Genomic DNA, 16,629 nt, shown 5'->3' with positions numbered 1-16,629 from the left:
GGGAGTGGCTCCATGTGTAGTCAGTCTGAGAGGACTGGCAACTACAGGCGGTGTGAGGGAGTTCACCTCTTAATACAGATCAGCTGCACAAGTCTGACTGCGTCCACAAGTTCAGCAATGCTCCTTCTCTGTTCCCTCTCAGATCCAGGCAGGGAAGACAGATGCTCTGTTCCCGAGATGACTTGCAAGACCAGTTCTTTCAAAAAAAGAGGCCAATTAAATACTCAGTTTATGGTCCATATGATTTCTGAATGATAAACTTGAAGTTCTGATTGCTCTAGACAGGCAAACGAGTTTGATCCTTTGCTTTACTTGGCTGTGAGCAAAGCCAAGGTTTGCAGAGATATCCTCCACACTGGACTGGTCCCAAAGAGCATGAGAGATGGAAAAATGTAAGGAGAGGCAAAGGTTCAGCGGAAAGAATTGAAAGAAAACTTGTTCCAGGATCCACGCTGTTTTTCAATTATCTTTGGTGCTCCTCCTGAGGACCTATTATTTTTAAAACTCAAAAGGTGATGACACCTTTCACGCAAGACATCTTCATGTCTTCCTGATGAATCCAGGTACTTCTCGGGGCTTCTGGGATAGGTGACAGACAAGCTAGATGTTGTTATCTGTGGATCATTTAACATCTATCTGGGAAAGCAAATCAACTTTATGACATTATTCACTCATAAGCTCTAGGGCAGATTGGCAAAAAAAGTACAGTTGGTTCCAGTCTCCATATTCCTACCACATCAAAATAAGCCTAGATAAGATAGAAGTTCCTTTAAAAGGATTTATATATTTTAGTTTTCATCTGACTGCTGTCTCCATATTTTTGTCTATAGAATAAAAAAAAATAACAAGCTTGCAGAGTTGCCAAGAGTCATTTCCAAAGGGAATGATTTGAGAGGGGTGGAGCAAAACAAAAATGCCCTTGTTTCGTAAAACAAAAGCATATTCTTTGGAATCTCTTTGACAGCATATAGGTTGGTCAGTATGTGAAAGGTACTCAGTCTAGTCCCCCTGCCCTTCAGAAAATTTGCCAGGCTCTGTCAGTATCACTGGGGAGACAAATATGATCCGTAAACAGACTAAGACTTAGGGATTACCTCCTGCCTTACGCCAAAACAAGTACTGTATTATATGGAGTAATAACTCAGCCCAGTATTCATAAAAGTGGGGAATGAGCAGCTGCTTAACAGTTCTTTTCTGAGTGTTTTAGAGCCTTTAAAAATCTGTCTGTGAATTTTCCCCTACAAATGCCTGTATTGTGTAATCTGGTTTGGGAATAGGCAAACACACTGGATCTTGGAAGTCTGTAAATTTATGTGTGGTTATAAAATAGTCTGCATATTTCAATTTCTAATTTTCCAATAAACTGCAAGAGTCAGTAACAACAAGCTTGTTCATAAAAATGTTGTATGCAACTGCAACAGCGTCTGGGGTGGGAGGGAGAAGGAGAGACCCCCTTGAAGACTAAGCAGAGTGAGCTTATTACAGTGTGATTTCAGCTCTGTGTAATCCTTTTTGAGAGGGTATCTCCTTAGTCCTCATAAAAAGAGCCTGAATTATAGAATTTTGTTTGTTTTTGTTTTTTGAAGAAAAGGACAACATCATGTAGTTAGTGCACAGACAAAACTGCATCAGATTTCCCTAGGAATTCTGAATATGCAGCATGGAGAGATCTGACCCTTTACAATTTTTGAAACTTCAATAAGAACTCTACTACACAAGCTGTGTGTAAACAAGCCCAGTTTTGTACTTTTAGTAAATGGCCTATACTGTGAATTTGTAAATGGGAAGCCAAAGTATACAGCTGATAGGAATAGGGGTGATGGTTTTGAACTAGGAGGGTAGATTTAGATTAGATAAAAGAAAGAAATTCTTTACTCTGAGGATGGTGAGGCCCTGGCCCAGGCTGCACAGAGAAGCTATGGATGCCCCATCCCTGGAGGTGTTCAGGGCCAGGCTGGATGGGGCTTTGGGCAGCCTGGGCTGGTAGGAGGTGTCCCTGTCCATGGCAGGGGGTTGGAACTGGATGGGCTTTGAGGTTCCTTCCAATCCAAACCATTCTGTGATTCTGCATATTTGCAAGCAAGGCACTGAGTTCTACTCAGGCTGTTTAAATGGAATCCCCAGTTTCATTTTGAAATTGTTTTATTATACAAAGGACAAGTTTTGTTGCCATCTTTCACTAATTCCTTTTTACTTCCCAATAATTCTCCTTTAATTGGCTGCCTAGATAGGAAACACAGACATTTTATGCTCCGTCAGCTTGGCTGCTGTAGTTTGACGAACACCTTTTCTGGTGTCAGTATCCCTCAATCCCCAGCTATTCATTCCCCAGATCTGTATCACTGTCATAGTTGCAGCAGTACAATCTTTCATGAGATTTTGGGGTAAAACAGGTTAGGGATTTGATGCAGGTTAAAAACATGCTCCCCTCCATGCCCCCTTCCAGCAACCTTCTGAACAGTTATTCTGGGGGAACAAGGAACCCATAACAAGGGTGGTTTAAGTCAGCACTGCTGACAAGAAGTATTTGTCAGACTGTGTCCTATAGATATTTACTACCTGGTTGATTTGGATGTCCTTGACATTAGACTTCCCAGGACAGCAAGCCCAAGGAAGCATTAACCATACCCATATGTTCCAACAACAACGAAAAGTGAGCGGTCAAAGGGGAGAGCTGCCATTATGGAAGTGATGCGGTGTTTCTCTAGCTGCCCCTGGTGAGTCAGGGCAGCCTGTTGGATACAACATGAAGATTTGTGCACACGTGTACAGCGTAGCCTGTCCAGATTAATATGTATACTCATCGCATAAAGTTGTTGGTTTAAAAAGCACAAAAAATCAACAAGTCTAAATAATTTAGAAGTTCAAGTTCCATTTTCAGATCTGTTACTGGAGACTACATCCCACTGACTTGTAATGAAAGACTGATACACTCCTAAGGCATTTTGAAAATGAAATTTAGTTTTTGGAAGAAATTTATATACCATAGACAATTTTACTCTGGCAACGGCTAAGACCCTACTCCTACAATGAACTGCAAATGGTCAAGCTTCATTTCAAGGCAAAGCTGAATGAACTTGGTGGTTGTCAGAGTTATTTTATAGATTAATTAGGAGAAGCATTTTGGATTAGTGCGTTGTACCTAAAAATCAGAAGTTGTTTTTCATGTTGAATATAAAATGGATACAGTGATTTCTTCTTGAGCTGCTGCCTGCCAATTTTGCCATCTCTGAAGTGGAAACATTATAGAATTAGTGACTCAGCTGCAATTTAAGCCATATTGTTTTCAATTTCCTTTTGCTGTTTTAACTAAGGTCAGCTCCTGGTAAAGGTTCTGAACCACGTGCAACTTCTCTGTTTTCACCAAAATTTTACTTTACCAACTTTGTCTTTTTCAGTAACAAGAAACAAAGTTAGTTTACATAGGATAAGAGTCTCACCGTAATCTTTTTTAGAACTGAACCTTTTCCCCACAACTTCTGAAGACAAAACACTATGTGAGAAGTTGACTACTTTCATCATATTCCAGCTGAGAACAGAAATAAAAGTGCCAGCAACATCACAAATAAGCCTTTTTCTCATAAGACTTGCAGCACTTTTTTTTTCTGACAGAAAGTGTTCAGATGAATATCCAAACGTTTAGATGTTTATGTGAACTATACCCAAATTTTTAACCTTTTGTAGCTCTTGCTTATATCTGAGACAAAAAATACATCTATCAGAGCCATGGCTTTGAACAACAATCATCCCTGGAGGACAGATTGTTTTCAGAGTTACTGGTATGAATTGTGGGGAGAGGGAGAAATCGATGAGTTGTTGTCCAAGTGCTTTAAAGATTCTCTCAAAGGGAATATGAACTTAAAGCAGGTTTCAGTCTGTTTTTCCTGATGATTTACTATTGCTTATCACTTATTTCTAACAACGGTCCTTTGAAGTGATTCTATTTCTCTTTATGGAATACAAGTCGTATCTCTGAAACTAAGTAAGGTTAACAAGAGAAAATCCAATAGCAAATAGTTCAATTGCCCTAGTTTTATCGCTTGCAATAGACCTCAGTAGTTACTTTGCAGACTTACTTTCTCCTATTTTCCATCCCTGTTGATCTGCCTCATCACAGGTTTTCTTCTAAAGTCACTCTACAGGAATGCATTCGCAGCGTTTACCCTTGAGATAGCATCTGTTCACTTAAAAACTTGTTCTGGGTTCCTTTTACAGGCATTTGTGATGAATGGTTGCTTTAGCAGTGGATGGGGGCCTTTCCTTCGAGCTATTGCCCTGTGCAGGCAGGCACAGTTACTAGTACCGCTCGTGCACTTGTATTTCATGACACAGTTTGGCATCAGCACTGACTGAAGATGTCCTTGGTCTCCATTGCTTATTGCAGCCACTACACCACCCCTGAACGGTTGTGCTGACACAGTTTTTCGTGGGGCCACGCTTTGGATTGGATCAGGGAACTTATCTGACTGTACCAATCTCTCTCCCCTCAGATAAAGAATAAAGCTGGGTTGGTTCCTTGATCTGTCTCACAGGCTGGTCTGACAAGTGGTTGTGCCAAAACAGGTGAGCAGATGGCGTGCTCCTAAGGTGCAGTGAGAAGGAAGAAACCCTTTAGCTGGTATTGCCTAACACCATATCACCATATTCTTATTAGTCTCAAAGTACAAACAGATGTTAATATTAAATTTATTTCCTAGAACTTGTAACTGCAACTGACCTTAATGGCTAGGTTGCTGATTTTAAGTATAAAATAATAAAAGAAGAAGGTTTTGAGACATAGGTGCTGTAATTTATCTTGTAGCCTACATTCATTTATTCATTCCAATTGATTAAAACGTCATTACAGAAAGATCTATACTTAATATATCCAGTTGGCATTAATGGCAGCCTGACTAACTGGTGCAGATCAAAGCGTTGCCTCTTCTGCTAATTATTCTTTAATTACTAAGTTAATATCATCTTGGGTTTGTTTTCTGGTACAGTAAAGAAACATGTTTAAAACGGCAACAAAGGTCCTGCAAATGGGGTCAGGTCTGGCTCTGTTCCCTAGATTAGAGTATGCTCTGGCATGCAGTCAAATTGAACTGATTCCAGTGATTTCTGCACTCTGACTTGTGCTGGCTTTTCCTGTAAGTCTTGTAGGTCAGAAACCTGTGATTGTTCATTTGCTGCCCCCCATTCATTCTCCACAGTTTGTTCTTTGATCCAACCTGCAGATACCCCAACATTTTCAAAGCTTTTTGCTTTTCTCTCTCTATGCTGAGGAGCAAGGCAAGCAATTGAAAATGTACATTAAAGCAGCAGGTTCATCCTCATCAGTACCTTACTGACTTTTTTTGGAAGTAGGCATGTTCATTTGGTACAAATTACTCTTTTTATGGAGAGGGTGTGCAGAAGGCACAACAGTGGAGGAACAGAAAACAGCTATGTGCAGAGCCTTTCACATGTGGGTTGCTGGTGAGGAAAACAGAGGTGACAAAGGCATGACCAAGTTACAGAATCCATGTGAATTTTCATTTTTTTTTCCAGTTTTCAGGTCTGCATTCAGAGGGAGCTAAGGAAGAGCTGCTCTTTAAGCTGTTGGGGCTAACGTGGCTGATTTTCACTGCAGCTGCAGAAGGAGTGTTCACTCCTTTGCTTCTGTAAGCTGTGTAGGTGGCTGTGAGAGGCAGCCACTTCACCAACCCAGCAGCAATCAGACCAGGACATGTATCCAGAGCCCCGCAGGCAAAGGCGGTAGGCTGAGCTGAGCTGAGCAAAACCTGCTACTTCCACAAGAAAGTGATGCTGTTCCCACCTTGTACTGCCTCAGGCAGAAAATTAACACAGCAAAAGTAAGTTAGGTGTTTTCATCTGGTTTAGCAAGTCCATTCTCTGATGGCCATACGAAGGAGAGCAAGCAGTAAACCCTCCTTCCCATAGCAGGGAGGTGTTAGACCGGTGCAGGCAGCTAACTCACTGCACCTTTGGTTCTAACTAACAACATAAAACAAGTCATGCTGGGTGATTTGTGACTTACCAGCTGAAAGATGTTACCGTTCCCTTGTCAGAGGTATCAGATTTAGTGAAGTTTTATCCGTTTAATTTACTAGCTGCCATATTCGTGGACCCTAAAGCTAATTATAGTTTAAGTCACTATTTTGTGAGCTACGATGCTCGTACACAGATGGTTAGCCACTCAGTGTTGGACAGCTGATGGTCCCAGGGGCTCTGTAGCCCTTTATATCAAACTTGCGTGAAACTGAGTGAGGTGAGGTCCCTCCCCTGTGCCAGCCGTGCTACCAAATAATGAGCTATTCAGGGAACTGAGACAAAAAGTTGCTTTCTTTGGAGAGCTGTTTTTAACTGGCTCAGATCCCTGAGCTGACTTACTGCGCAGTGCTCACATCAGCACAAATCTCTGAGCAGCTAAGGGCTGCTAGAGAGGCAGGCTGTGGCAGCTGTGCATTAGGTTGGCTTAAGGCGGTGTAGAAATATGCCCCATATTGAGGCAGAAAAAATATAAAAACTTCTCATCAAAAATAATGTTTTTCTTGAGTGTTTGAGACACTATAGAGAAGTGCAGAGAGATTAGGTACAAAGAAATTTAAATCCTACACAATTTTAATATAACTTTTGAGTTATATTTGGACCAGTTATACTGAAATAGATTTCCCAAAAAGAAATTCTTCCCACTCTTTCGTTTAAAGGCCTGTCATTCTGGTGATTTCACGGGTTAATTAGTTCATTTTCTCAAATGTATTTCTGGGATATTTTCCCTTTAACTACTTTGACCCATAACCCCATGTTCTGAGAGTTACTTAACCTTTGGTCTTGTACAGTTTACTGGCAACCATTCCTTTCCTTTTAGGATCTTTCTTATTTGTGACTCTCTTAGCAGTATAAACCACATGTAGCTACTGTTTCCTACCATGAAGCCTCAAACAGTGAACTGATGTTACATTTAATTACCAGAAGAATTTTAGGTATCTCACAAAGTTACTGATGCCAGGAACACTGTGCATTAATACTAAATGGCTGACGTGATTTATTGTAATAGATTTTGTAATCCCAGATTAAATTCATTTTCAAGGATTCATCAAATCTATTTTCCAACCAAAGGACTGCTATAGGAAAGAGTTAACATTCCCTGCATATACTGTATGAGGTTCTATGCCTTAACAAGCTTGGATTTCTTTCAAGTTTTACTCCAACAGTAACATTTCTTGGCTTGCAATTGTTTTATACTCTAAATAATTTTAAAGCTTAATTTTAAACTTTTACAATCAATTTTATAACAATCGTGGTATCATTTATTAGGGCATTCCCAATGACAAAAAAAAAAAAAAAATCCAGTAAGACTCTGAATGTATATGAATATCAACTTTGAGACTATTTTTAGTGTGATCTTTTGTCTGATTCACTGGTACATACCAGTTGTTTTGTACCAAGCACAGTCAGAGCCTGGTAGCCAGTTGAACTGGGTTTACAACTTTGGAAGCTGCTAGACGAATAACTTTCATGTGCTGTCTTGACTGGAAAAAGATTCATTTCGAGTTTATGGTCATACTGTGGCAGACACACCCCTCCCTTTGTGATAATAAATGTGAGACAGTATTCTGTGATACGGATCTTTAATATATTGACTGGTTTTGGAAGGTGCCACTGTAGAAATTTCAAAAGCACAGAACACACAGTTTCCTAATACAGGTAAAACTCGGTGCAAGCAGTTTCCCACTTGGTGCCTCTGGTGTTTTAGAAGGCTTTTCCTTTTAATGGTTCTCAAGCAACTGTATAAACCCAGAGGATTAGAGGCTGCCTGCAGGAGAGCACCAAGAAGGGCAGCTGTTGCTCTCTTCAGCATTTTTCTGCTGAGCAAAAGCATCTCAAAAGCCATCAGGACAGCTTAATGCTACTACATGCTAAAAAAGTCATGCATTACAGTGATTGTGGGTACATACAGTCCTGCTGACTACTTCCTGCTGAATCCCTGCCCAGCAGAAACCACTTCATGGTTGATTGATTGCTTCTTGTTTTTTAATTGAGCAAAACTGGAGAAGATGTGTATGTTTTAATTCAAATGGAAAACTAACTAGTGGATTCCAGAGGCTTTGCCTTTTCTTGTCTGTGAGTACATTTAGCTCAGCAAAAGGGTTTAGTAAGTTAATGAAGAGATTTGCAGGAGGGACTAGCACCTCCCTGTATTTTATACTTTTATATGTTAGTTTATAAATACTGAAGTATGTTTTCCAAAAATAACTCGGTCCCATCCTTTTGTTTGGAAACCTGTCATTTTGGGTGGTTTTATGGGTTAATTAGTTTCTATTTTTATCTGGATTTATGGGATATTTTCTTTAACTGCTTCAACCCATAGCCTCCTACTCTAAGAGGAACTTAACCAAAAGCATGCTGTTACTCTGCACACTGCTGCTAAAGCACACATTATTCCTCAGGATCCTCCCCTTGATTAAAATCTTTTTCTCTGCATGTTTCAGAAACCATTTTGGACTGTTCAGAACAAGGCTTGAGAATGGACATGAGTTGTTTTATTTCAACAGGAAATAGGCTGACACTTTCCCAGTATCTATTATGGCCAGCTGATGTGCCAAAAACATCTATTTACAGGGACAGGCTTGCAGTAATACTACTGTAATCTTTTGAAAGCATGTCCTGTGTCGTCCAACCTTAGATTTTAGGCTGATTTTCAGATTTTACCTCGGTTCCTGCTGTCTCAATGGCTGTATAAAAGTCTGTATAAATGACACCTATTTTGATTCATTTATTTGCTGTGGTTCTGTGGTAGGCACTCGGTGGTACCCACACACGTGTATTTACTCATCTCTTTACATTACTCTCCTCTTCCAACATCTTCCTTTTCCAGAATCTTTATCCATAGCTTTCTAACATTGCCTTAAAACCCTTGTATCTAATGCCTGCCTGTTTTCTTTTTTTACAATAGGATAAAAGGTAGATTGCATATTAACAGTAGATATTTGGGATGGAAAAATTATCCATCTTTTTGATGTTTTGCTTGGCTTTTATTCTATAAAAATATAAAGAGTAAAAGGAGAGACAAAAGTGGCAAAACAATGATTTTCAAGCTTTTTTGCCTTTTTTTTTTTCCCCCTTGTAATTAGATGAATCCTCTGTTGGAGTATCTTGTTTTCTTGACATTTTTCCTCAAATGGTAATCTTAATTGTTCTTTTCCTGATTTTTTCCCCCCATTCTCTTAAGTTTAGCAAAAGCTAAATTATGTCCTTATCAAAGACCACTCTGCTCTGCCATGCAGAGCTTTTTCTGAGCTTTGTTCTGAGCTTTTTTTGATCTTCACAGGTTTTGCATTCTTTTTCCTCTAGATGTATGTTTCATAGCAGGCATTGCTTCAACTCTGGTTTGTGTTAATCTTTCATCTGTAGAAAAGCCTTTGAAGATGGTTTGCAGAAGTACATGGCATCTTTTCATCTCCAAGTTATTGGCTGAAGCTGTATCAAATCCACTCGGACCAGAATCTGTTTCCAACCACTAGTTTAGCAGTGATAGTCAGCACGTATCAATATAACAGAGACATCTCCATATCTGGTACCACTACTGCAAATGCTGGTCTTCCTGCTATGGAGCAAACATCACTGGAGGTCCCAACGTAGGGCCCAGCTTCATTTATAATTTGCTGCCTGAACAGTGGGCTTTGTGCTTTTCTTTAGCGTTGTCAGCCCAGCATTCTTCACAAACTCCACCTCCCTCTTGGTTTTAGGGAACATTATTTGGGAAGGCCAGAACATTTTGCTGTACTGTTGCTCCCTCATGGATGTAACATAAATAGTATGTAGAGGTTTTCTAGTATTCTTGACTTCCATCTACTTTCTCCTGAGGTAGTTTTTAATTTTGACATAATGCCTTTCATTTATGGATCCTAAACTACTTATTACCTATTACTTGTGTTTTGTTCTGTTTTTTTTTTTTTTTTTTTTTTTTTTTTTTTTTTTTTTTTTTCATGGAGATGACTTTTCCGTTGGGTTACCTTCTTTGTTTCCCAGTTGTTACTACCATTCTAGATGCAACTACTATGACGTTTCTAGCTAGAAACAGCGGGAACTAGAGGTAACCTAGAAGAATAGAGAGTAGCCTGCATGCTCAGCATGCAAATGACTACTTTCTGATCAATCTACAGATTATAACCCTTGTTATCAGCAAATGCTTTATAGAGAAAAATTGAACAAGAACCAAAATTAATTCAATTTTGCACCAAATTTCATATTTAATGGGCAGATAATCAATTCAAGTTTGGTAAGGACGTCATAGAATTATTTACTCATTCTATTACTGTCATAACGCTGAATTTAACAAGTTACCATGTTCTCTTACCAGTTTTCCTAATGTGAAAATATTTGTTCTGTAGCTTATTACTAGTTACCTCCTTGTGGCGTATTGGTATTATTCCTTCTTAATGAATAGGAGCACCAGGCCTGGGCCAACGAAGGAGTATGCAGTAGGTCAAACATTTTGCATTTGCTGACAGACGATTTGTGACATGCACAGTGAACTCAGACTGCATATTCACACGTTTATGGCCTTTTTGATAAAAGCAAAAATACTGATTATATAATTTGTTTTTGCTTGCTGACTAGATGACAAATCCTTGGGATAAGATTTCTAGTTTGAATACGTGTTAAAAATCCATTTTATTTGAGCATTCATTGAAACTCAGTTGTTTTGTTCAATATAAATTAACAGCTAATGCATTGCTTATGTATATCTGAGAAACAAATACATAGGACCTGCAAATACAGAAAAAAAAAATCAATATTAGAAGTGTGAACATCTGTTAAGTAATATTCTTCCAGAGCTGACTGCACTCACATTGTTAATTGAACAGCTCATTCTCCAGCTTGGAAGAATATTAAGTTAGTATTTAATCAGTTCTGAGTTTTCACTTTTCTGCTTCCCATACATTTTTAATAGACAGCAGTACCTTTATCTCACAGTCCAATCTTGCATAAAAGGAGACAGAGGACCCAGCAAAGCCTATTCCTGGGAAGGGGTTAGGGTAGAAAGATAAGGACCAGGGCCAGCAGCACGGTGTCAGATAACTGGCTGTAGTGAGGATTGATTCTGTGACCAAATCAAATAGTTAAACCTCCCAGCCCTTGCTCGGTCAAAGAAGCATCAACCCTCTTCTATGCAATCTGGACAGCAAGCCAGGCAGAAACTCAATCAACTCAAAACTGAGGGGCAGGAGCTGTTAATGAAAATTCTTGATGACCATGCCAGTGCTACTTTTATTCTAATGCAAAGCAAAAACTAAATGTAAAGCACCTGGCTGGCCTGCTCTTCATATTGGAAGGGATCGCACTACAAAAGACACAAAAGCACCTGCCACAGCTGGGATGTGGCATTTGTGTTCAACACCTGTTGCCTCTCAGCTGAAAGCTGTTGTATCCAAATTAAGACACTGGGTCAGAAAGCTTGTTAGGCACAGTCCAAGCAAGTGGTGTGAGCATATGTGATCTGACGACTACAAAATGGATCCAGTTCCACAAAGAGAAAAGGTACAAGTCCAAAATCCAAACTACCAGGAGCCTTTCAAGCGTTCCGCAGCATTGGAGCCTATTGTTTTATGTTGGCTTAGGCTGACCTGAGTCAAGGGCAAAAGTGATTTGCACAAGGCTGACAGTCTCTCACTGAAGAATGAGCCCATCAGGATTCATACAGGCAGTACACTTGATCAAAAACAGAGACATATCATAGGATTATCATATTCTGTAGAGATCCTAGAGAACTAGCAAGAGGCTCAGAGACTGGGGTTCTATTTTCCTGTGATTGTTGTGTGATGCTTTTCCTTTTCCAGCACAAAGAGAAAAATCAACCCAAATCAGCCAGCTAGGCTGCTTGGTTGTTCAAGCAACGTTTAAGAAATATTCCAAACTTTGGAGTCCTTATGAAGAGGCATGTGCTATCTAAGTAAAAAACGAGACAACAAAATCCATATTATCATCACCTTAGAGGGAAGTAACGGCAGTGTTTTAGAAGACTACATAACAAGCAAATTAATTATGCCCTTTGGGAAAGTGTGAAAGTTAGCCTCTAAGAAACTGGAAGCTTGGAACAGAACACTTGTTTTCTATGTCCCAGTCCTTACCTTAGCACAAGGATCTTCTTCTGGCTAGCAAATCTTCAAAAATGAAAGTTAAAATATGCAAAAGTAACTAAAATCCCCCCTTAGATTTTGTATCAAGCCTAAGAGCTTTTATGAAACCTCATTTGAGTTTCCATAAATATTTATCTTATGCAAACATCACTGTGCATTAAAGGAGTTTGTTCTTGTTCCGGTAGCAATCTCAGTTGTCATCTGATTTCACCAACAAACCACTGCAGGCTTTGTAATAAGACTCTAAGGTATCTGTAAAAGCAATCTCTTTGGAAGCAAATACCTGTGCCTGCAGTGTCCTTATATATTGATACCAGTAAGTAATAACCCAGCTGATAATTTTAGTTGGCTTTCACTTGATGATCTGAGAGCAAAATGCTACGAATAGAAGTTCTGTGGAGAGAGCTGTGCAACTAGGTGCCAGGTTTGCAGAGCCTTGGCTCTGTGTAATGCGTGATGGTAACCCCCAAATGGGGGGATTCCCCCCTGCTGTGTAAAACTATGAAAATGTAAAGCAGCAACAAATTTTATGAAGTAATGTCTGCTTTACATGGCAGAGTGTTAAACAAACAATAAAGCAAAGCATTGATTGTTTAATGTAAAATATATATTGAAGAAAAATCTGCTGAAATGTACTAATAAGGCTGCAGGAGGTTTAGGGGAGCGATGAAACTTCCCAGGGAAACCTGTAAAATGGTTAAAGGAGACTCTATGACCTCATTAAATTTTTATGTAGGTGTGTTTTTGTCAACACACACCTTGTAGGCAACCTTTTTTTTTTTTTTTTGCTTTGTGATCTTGTTATTACAAATGCCCCATTGATCAAATGCTGAGCATGAGATCTAGATAGCAGTGTTGCAACTCAACAGTTGTGGTGTAGTGAGTCTGAAAAGGATGGCTGCAAATTTTCCCTGAAATCTTAAAATGTATCCAAGTTCAGTCAAACTACTCCCTTTTACTCCATTTTCTCTCACCATGTATTCTGATGCCTGAATTAGGACAACTCCTAATTTTCCTACAAAACTTTCCAATGCTCTGCAATCTCCTTTTGTTTTTGTTTTCCTTTTAATTCCCCAATGGCAGAAGTTTCACATTTCACCCAGGCACTGGTAATTAGCCAAGGAAATTATTTAAATGCCAGATGTCACATATTAAATATAAATAACCTATGACCTTGTGTGCAGAATGCAAGCCCCTTTTCTATATGACTGCTGAATTTAACTTCCCCGAACACTGCCTCTATGCTGAAATAGTATCCTTCTCCTACGTAACGCCATTCTGCATGCTTAAAAAATTGATTTGACTTGTTAGCTGTGAGAGAAATAAAAGCTGTGATATTTTGTTTTTATGCCATTTGCAAATGAGTGCAAGTGTCTAAGGATATATTTGCAACAGTAAAAAAAAATAAATAAAAAAATCTTTCTGTACTCGTGCTTTTTTTTCAATAGTAGCTGTAAAAAGCATAACTATCGACGCAGCCAAAGAACACTATCTGCTGATTCCAGAAGTCTTTCTCTGCGCTTTGCTTTCTCATCTGCCCTTTCCATGCCACGCTGGTGTGTGTGGCTTCTAAACAGGTCCAGATTCAACCACGAAAGGGAACGAGATCAAGCATCTGAAATACAACCTCGTGCATTATATTCTTAATTCGAGTCTGTTTGGTTTATTGAATCATGCAGAACGAATGCCTGACCATGCTTCTTCCAAAGCCTATTCTGGCTACAATTGCACAGCTGGGTTTGATTTGCTGCCCATAGGAAGGGGGGGAGGAATCCCTATTTCTCCAAGACAAATACAGATCTTGGGATGTGGCTGCGGCTCCAGAATTCGTTGCTATCCAGCATAGGATGATGTGTGGAAAATAAAACACGGCACAACGCAGCCCTCAGGTTTTTGGAGCCGAGAGTCACAACACGCCTAGAAAATAGCCCCAGTTTGGAAAGGATTCAAATACCACAGGAAGCGTGTTCTTTCCTTCTCGAGGCACACGCAGTAACTCCAGCTTCTGACCAGATCAAGGTGTATCCCCATCTGGATGCAATAACGCAGCCTAAAAGCAGCAAGGAGAGAAACCACCTACAGATATTAGATGAATAAACAAAAGCACCCCCTCACAAAGACACAAGTGAAATAAAGCTGCCCTCGTTACCACCGCTGTTTCAGCATTCAGCGGTAGCGAGCAAATGCCAAATCAGCCATCCACACTGTGGACCTCAAGCGCAGAGGTTGACCTAAGTCCCTGGAAATTGATGTAAACCGACGTCACTCTTTTGAGTGCTTCTGCCAACTCGCTCTCTGTCACGCCCCAATTACTCCTCAGCTTCATAGAAGGGGTTGAAGGTTTTTCTTCTTACAAATTCAGTGCAGAAAGGACGCGCATTTTGGTGCAGCGGGACAGAGAAAGTAAAGTGAAAAAATATGAAGAAAAGAGAAAGGAAGGATATCACTGCAAGAAACAGAACTTCTGAATTCAGAGAGTTGGATATACCTGATTTTGAAGGAAAAAGCCTTATAAAGGTTACTACCTTACTTTCTACAAATTCTGTAAATCCTTTCTCTTAGTTAGATGACCATGAGATAACTGATTGATCTATTTTATTTCAGGATACGTGGGCTTTTATCCTTTTTACCAACAGCTGTAAGTAGGACTGAAACCACTCCCCAGTGACCGCAGGTATCATAGCTTTCTGAGTGAGTATCTGTCTCAAACAGGGGAGAAAATATTTGTTCTACAGTCAGAGGAAAGGAACAATAGTGTACATTTTTAGTTTAGCCTGCTGATTAGAATTATACTCTGAGCATCTTATCAAAGAACCAGGATCAAATGCTTGTTGTGCTCACGTACCCCCTTATGCAAGAACAAATTTGGTTGTATTTTACTCCAGGGACATGCATAACGAATAACACGCTGGTGTAGCAGAACAGGAAAGTATTACAGTTACTCCATCTGCCATAAACTGACACAACCATTATTTAACAGTAAGATGAATTCTAATTTATCTGCTTTGAAAATCAGAAAGATTGCCCCAAAGTTTTAAGTCCAAAATTATGTTATCCTGAAACATTTCTCAAAGACCTGTTTCCATTCACGAATGAAGGCATGAGGGCTTTTTTTAAGCCTTGGTTAATCCAATTACACGATCTTTTCCAGCTTGTCTTGCTCCATGACCTTGGATTTAGAGGTAAAAAAGAGGCAACAGACCAAGGGCTCATAAAGAAGGTCTGGGCTTCCTTCAGGAGAGGGAGCAGGTTACCCTAGCAGGGGCATCAGCCTTCAGTTTAAGCACCACAGGAGCAATAGCTTCTGTTGCTCATGGGTTTTACATAAAGAAACAGCTTGTGGTGCATGGGAAGCAACAGCAGAAGGGATGGAGAATTAGAAGATTAAGGGAAAGACAAACCCAGAGCTAGTTTGTAATCTGTGCACTACACACAGCATCCCATCCTGTTAGACAGACTCCACCCATACCAAGGCTTGCATAGTTTTTTCAGTTCTTTTATTTTTATGTACAATGCTTTCTGTTCCACTAAATCTGGAAGATCAGAAAGTAGCTTTCTGTTTAGGCAGGGTTTCTTCAGCACAGATTACCGAGCTTCCTTATGAGTGTGCAGGCAGACGGCATTAACTGGGCTCTTACAATTCGCCTGCACCCAGAACCCTACACAGGCACCAAGCTCTGTTCACATCCCCTTTGCTGCCTTGCAAGAACACCAGGCTGCAGACACAAGCAGGGCTGCCACGTTTGCACATCTGCATCCACACGAACAGCAACAAGCTTAACCCTGTGCACAGAGACAAGCTCAATTATGGATGCAGGGAGCAATACGACCCACAAGGCACTACCACCCAGACCTGTAGCTGACCCTAGGAGCTACCCCCAGTCCAGGCTCCCCTCGCCACCTCCCTCGCGGCGCGCCCCAGCCACGTGCCCGCCCGGCGCGCTCCCGCGCCGCCACGTGGCGCGCCGTGCCCCGCCCCTTTACGCGCTTTCATGGGGCGGTGCCTCCCGGCGAACTACAACTCCCAGCAGCCGCCGCGGCCGGGCGGGGCCGCGTGGCGTCACGGGCCCAAACCCCGCGCGAGAGAGAACCCGAGCGTTGAAGGGGGGGGGGGCGAGTCCTAACAGAGGGGCGTGTCCTAGCCGGGGGAAGGCGGGGCTTTCCCAGGCGCGGCCAATAGCAGGCGCTTCCCGTGCTGACTGACAGCCGGAGCCCCCGCCGCCCCCCTCGCCCGCCGCCGTCCCTCAGCCCGCGGCGCCGCCCGCTGCTATGAGGCGGCCCTGAGCGGCGGCGGCGGCCCAGCGCAGCCCGGCCCGGGGTTGCCGGGGGGGGGGTCTCGCTTCGCTTCGCCCCGCCGGCCAACCCCATGACTACGGCAAACTGCGGCGCCAGCGACGAGTTCGACTTCAGGCTCATCTTCGGCGAGGACGGGCAGCCCGGCCCCGGGCCGCCGCTGGGGCCTGCAGGTGCGCTCCGCAGGGCCGTGAGGGGATCGTGAGGGGAC

At 41.4% G+C, this 16,629-nt stretch overlaps 1 protein-coding gene and 1 long non-coding RNA gene across 4 annotated transcripts in view; one reads left to right on the top strand and one right to left on the bottom strand.

Annotated features, from left to right (window-relative positions):
* Positions 1-13,827: 13,827 nt before the first annotated feature.
* LOC118172904 lies at positions 13,828-14,793 on the bottom strand. Its single transcript, XR_004753892.1, has 3 exons — positions 14,614-14,793; positions 14,275-14,471; positions 13,828-14,175 (listed from the first exon to the last, which is right to left on the bottom strand). It is a non-coding gene; the product is annotated as an uncharacterized LOC118172904 (long non-coding RNA).
* Positions 14,794-16,346: 1,553 nt separating this feature from the next.
* Positions 16,347-16,629, top strand: part of NFATC3 (nuclear factor of activated T cells 3) — a 65,936-nt gene continuing 65,653 nt past the window's right edge. For 2 of the 3 annotated variants that reach the window (XM_035337102.1, XM_035337103.1), the window contains exon 1: positions 16,347-16,591. In XM_035337102.1, the coding sequence (XP_035192993.1) occupies positions 16,492-16,591 (100 nt within the window). In that variant the 5' untranslated portion in view covers positions 16,347-16,491. The remainder of the gene's footprint in view (positions 16,592-16,629) is intronic. The other variant, XM_035337101.1, reaches the window with a different exon arrangement.

The sequence above is a fragment of the Oxyura jamaicensis genome, chromosome 11 (assembly GCF_011077185.1).
Source record: "Oxyura jamaicensis isolate SHBP4307 breed ruddy duck chromosome 11, BPBGC_Ojam_1.0, whole genome shotgun sequence".
Taxonomy (NCBI): Eukaryota; Metazoa; Chordata; class Aves; order Anseriformes; family Anatidae; genus Oxyura; species Oxyura jamaicensis.
The sequence above is the reverse complement of the archived record's forward strand: the minus strand, read 5'-3'. Positions and strand labels throughout refer to the sequence as shown.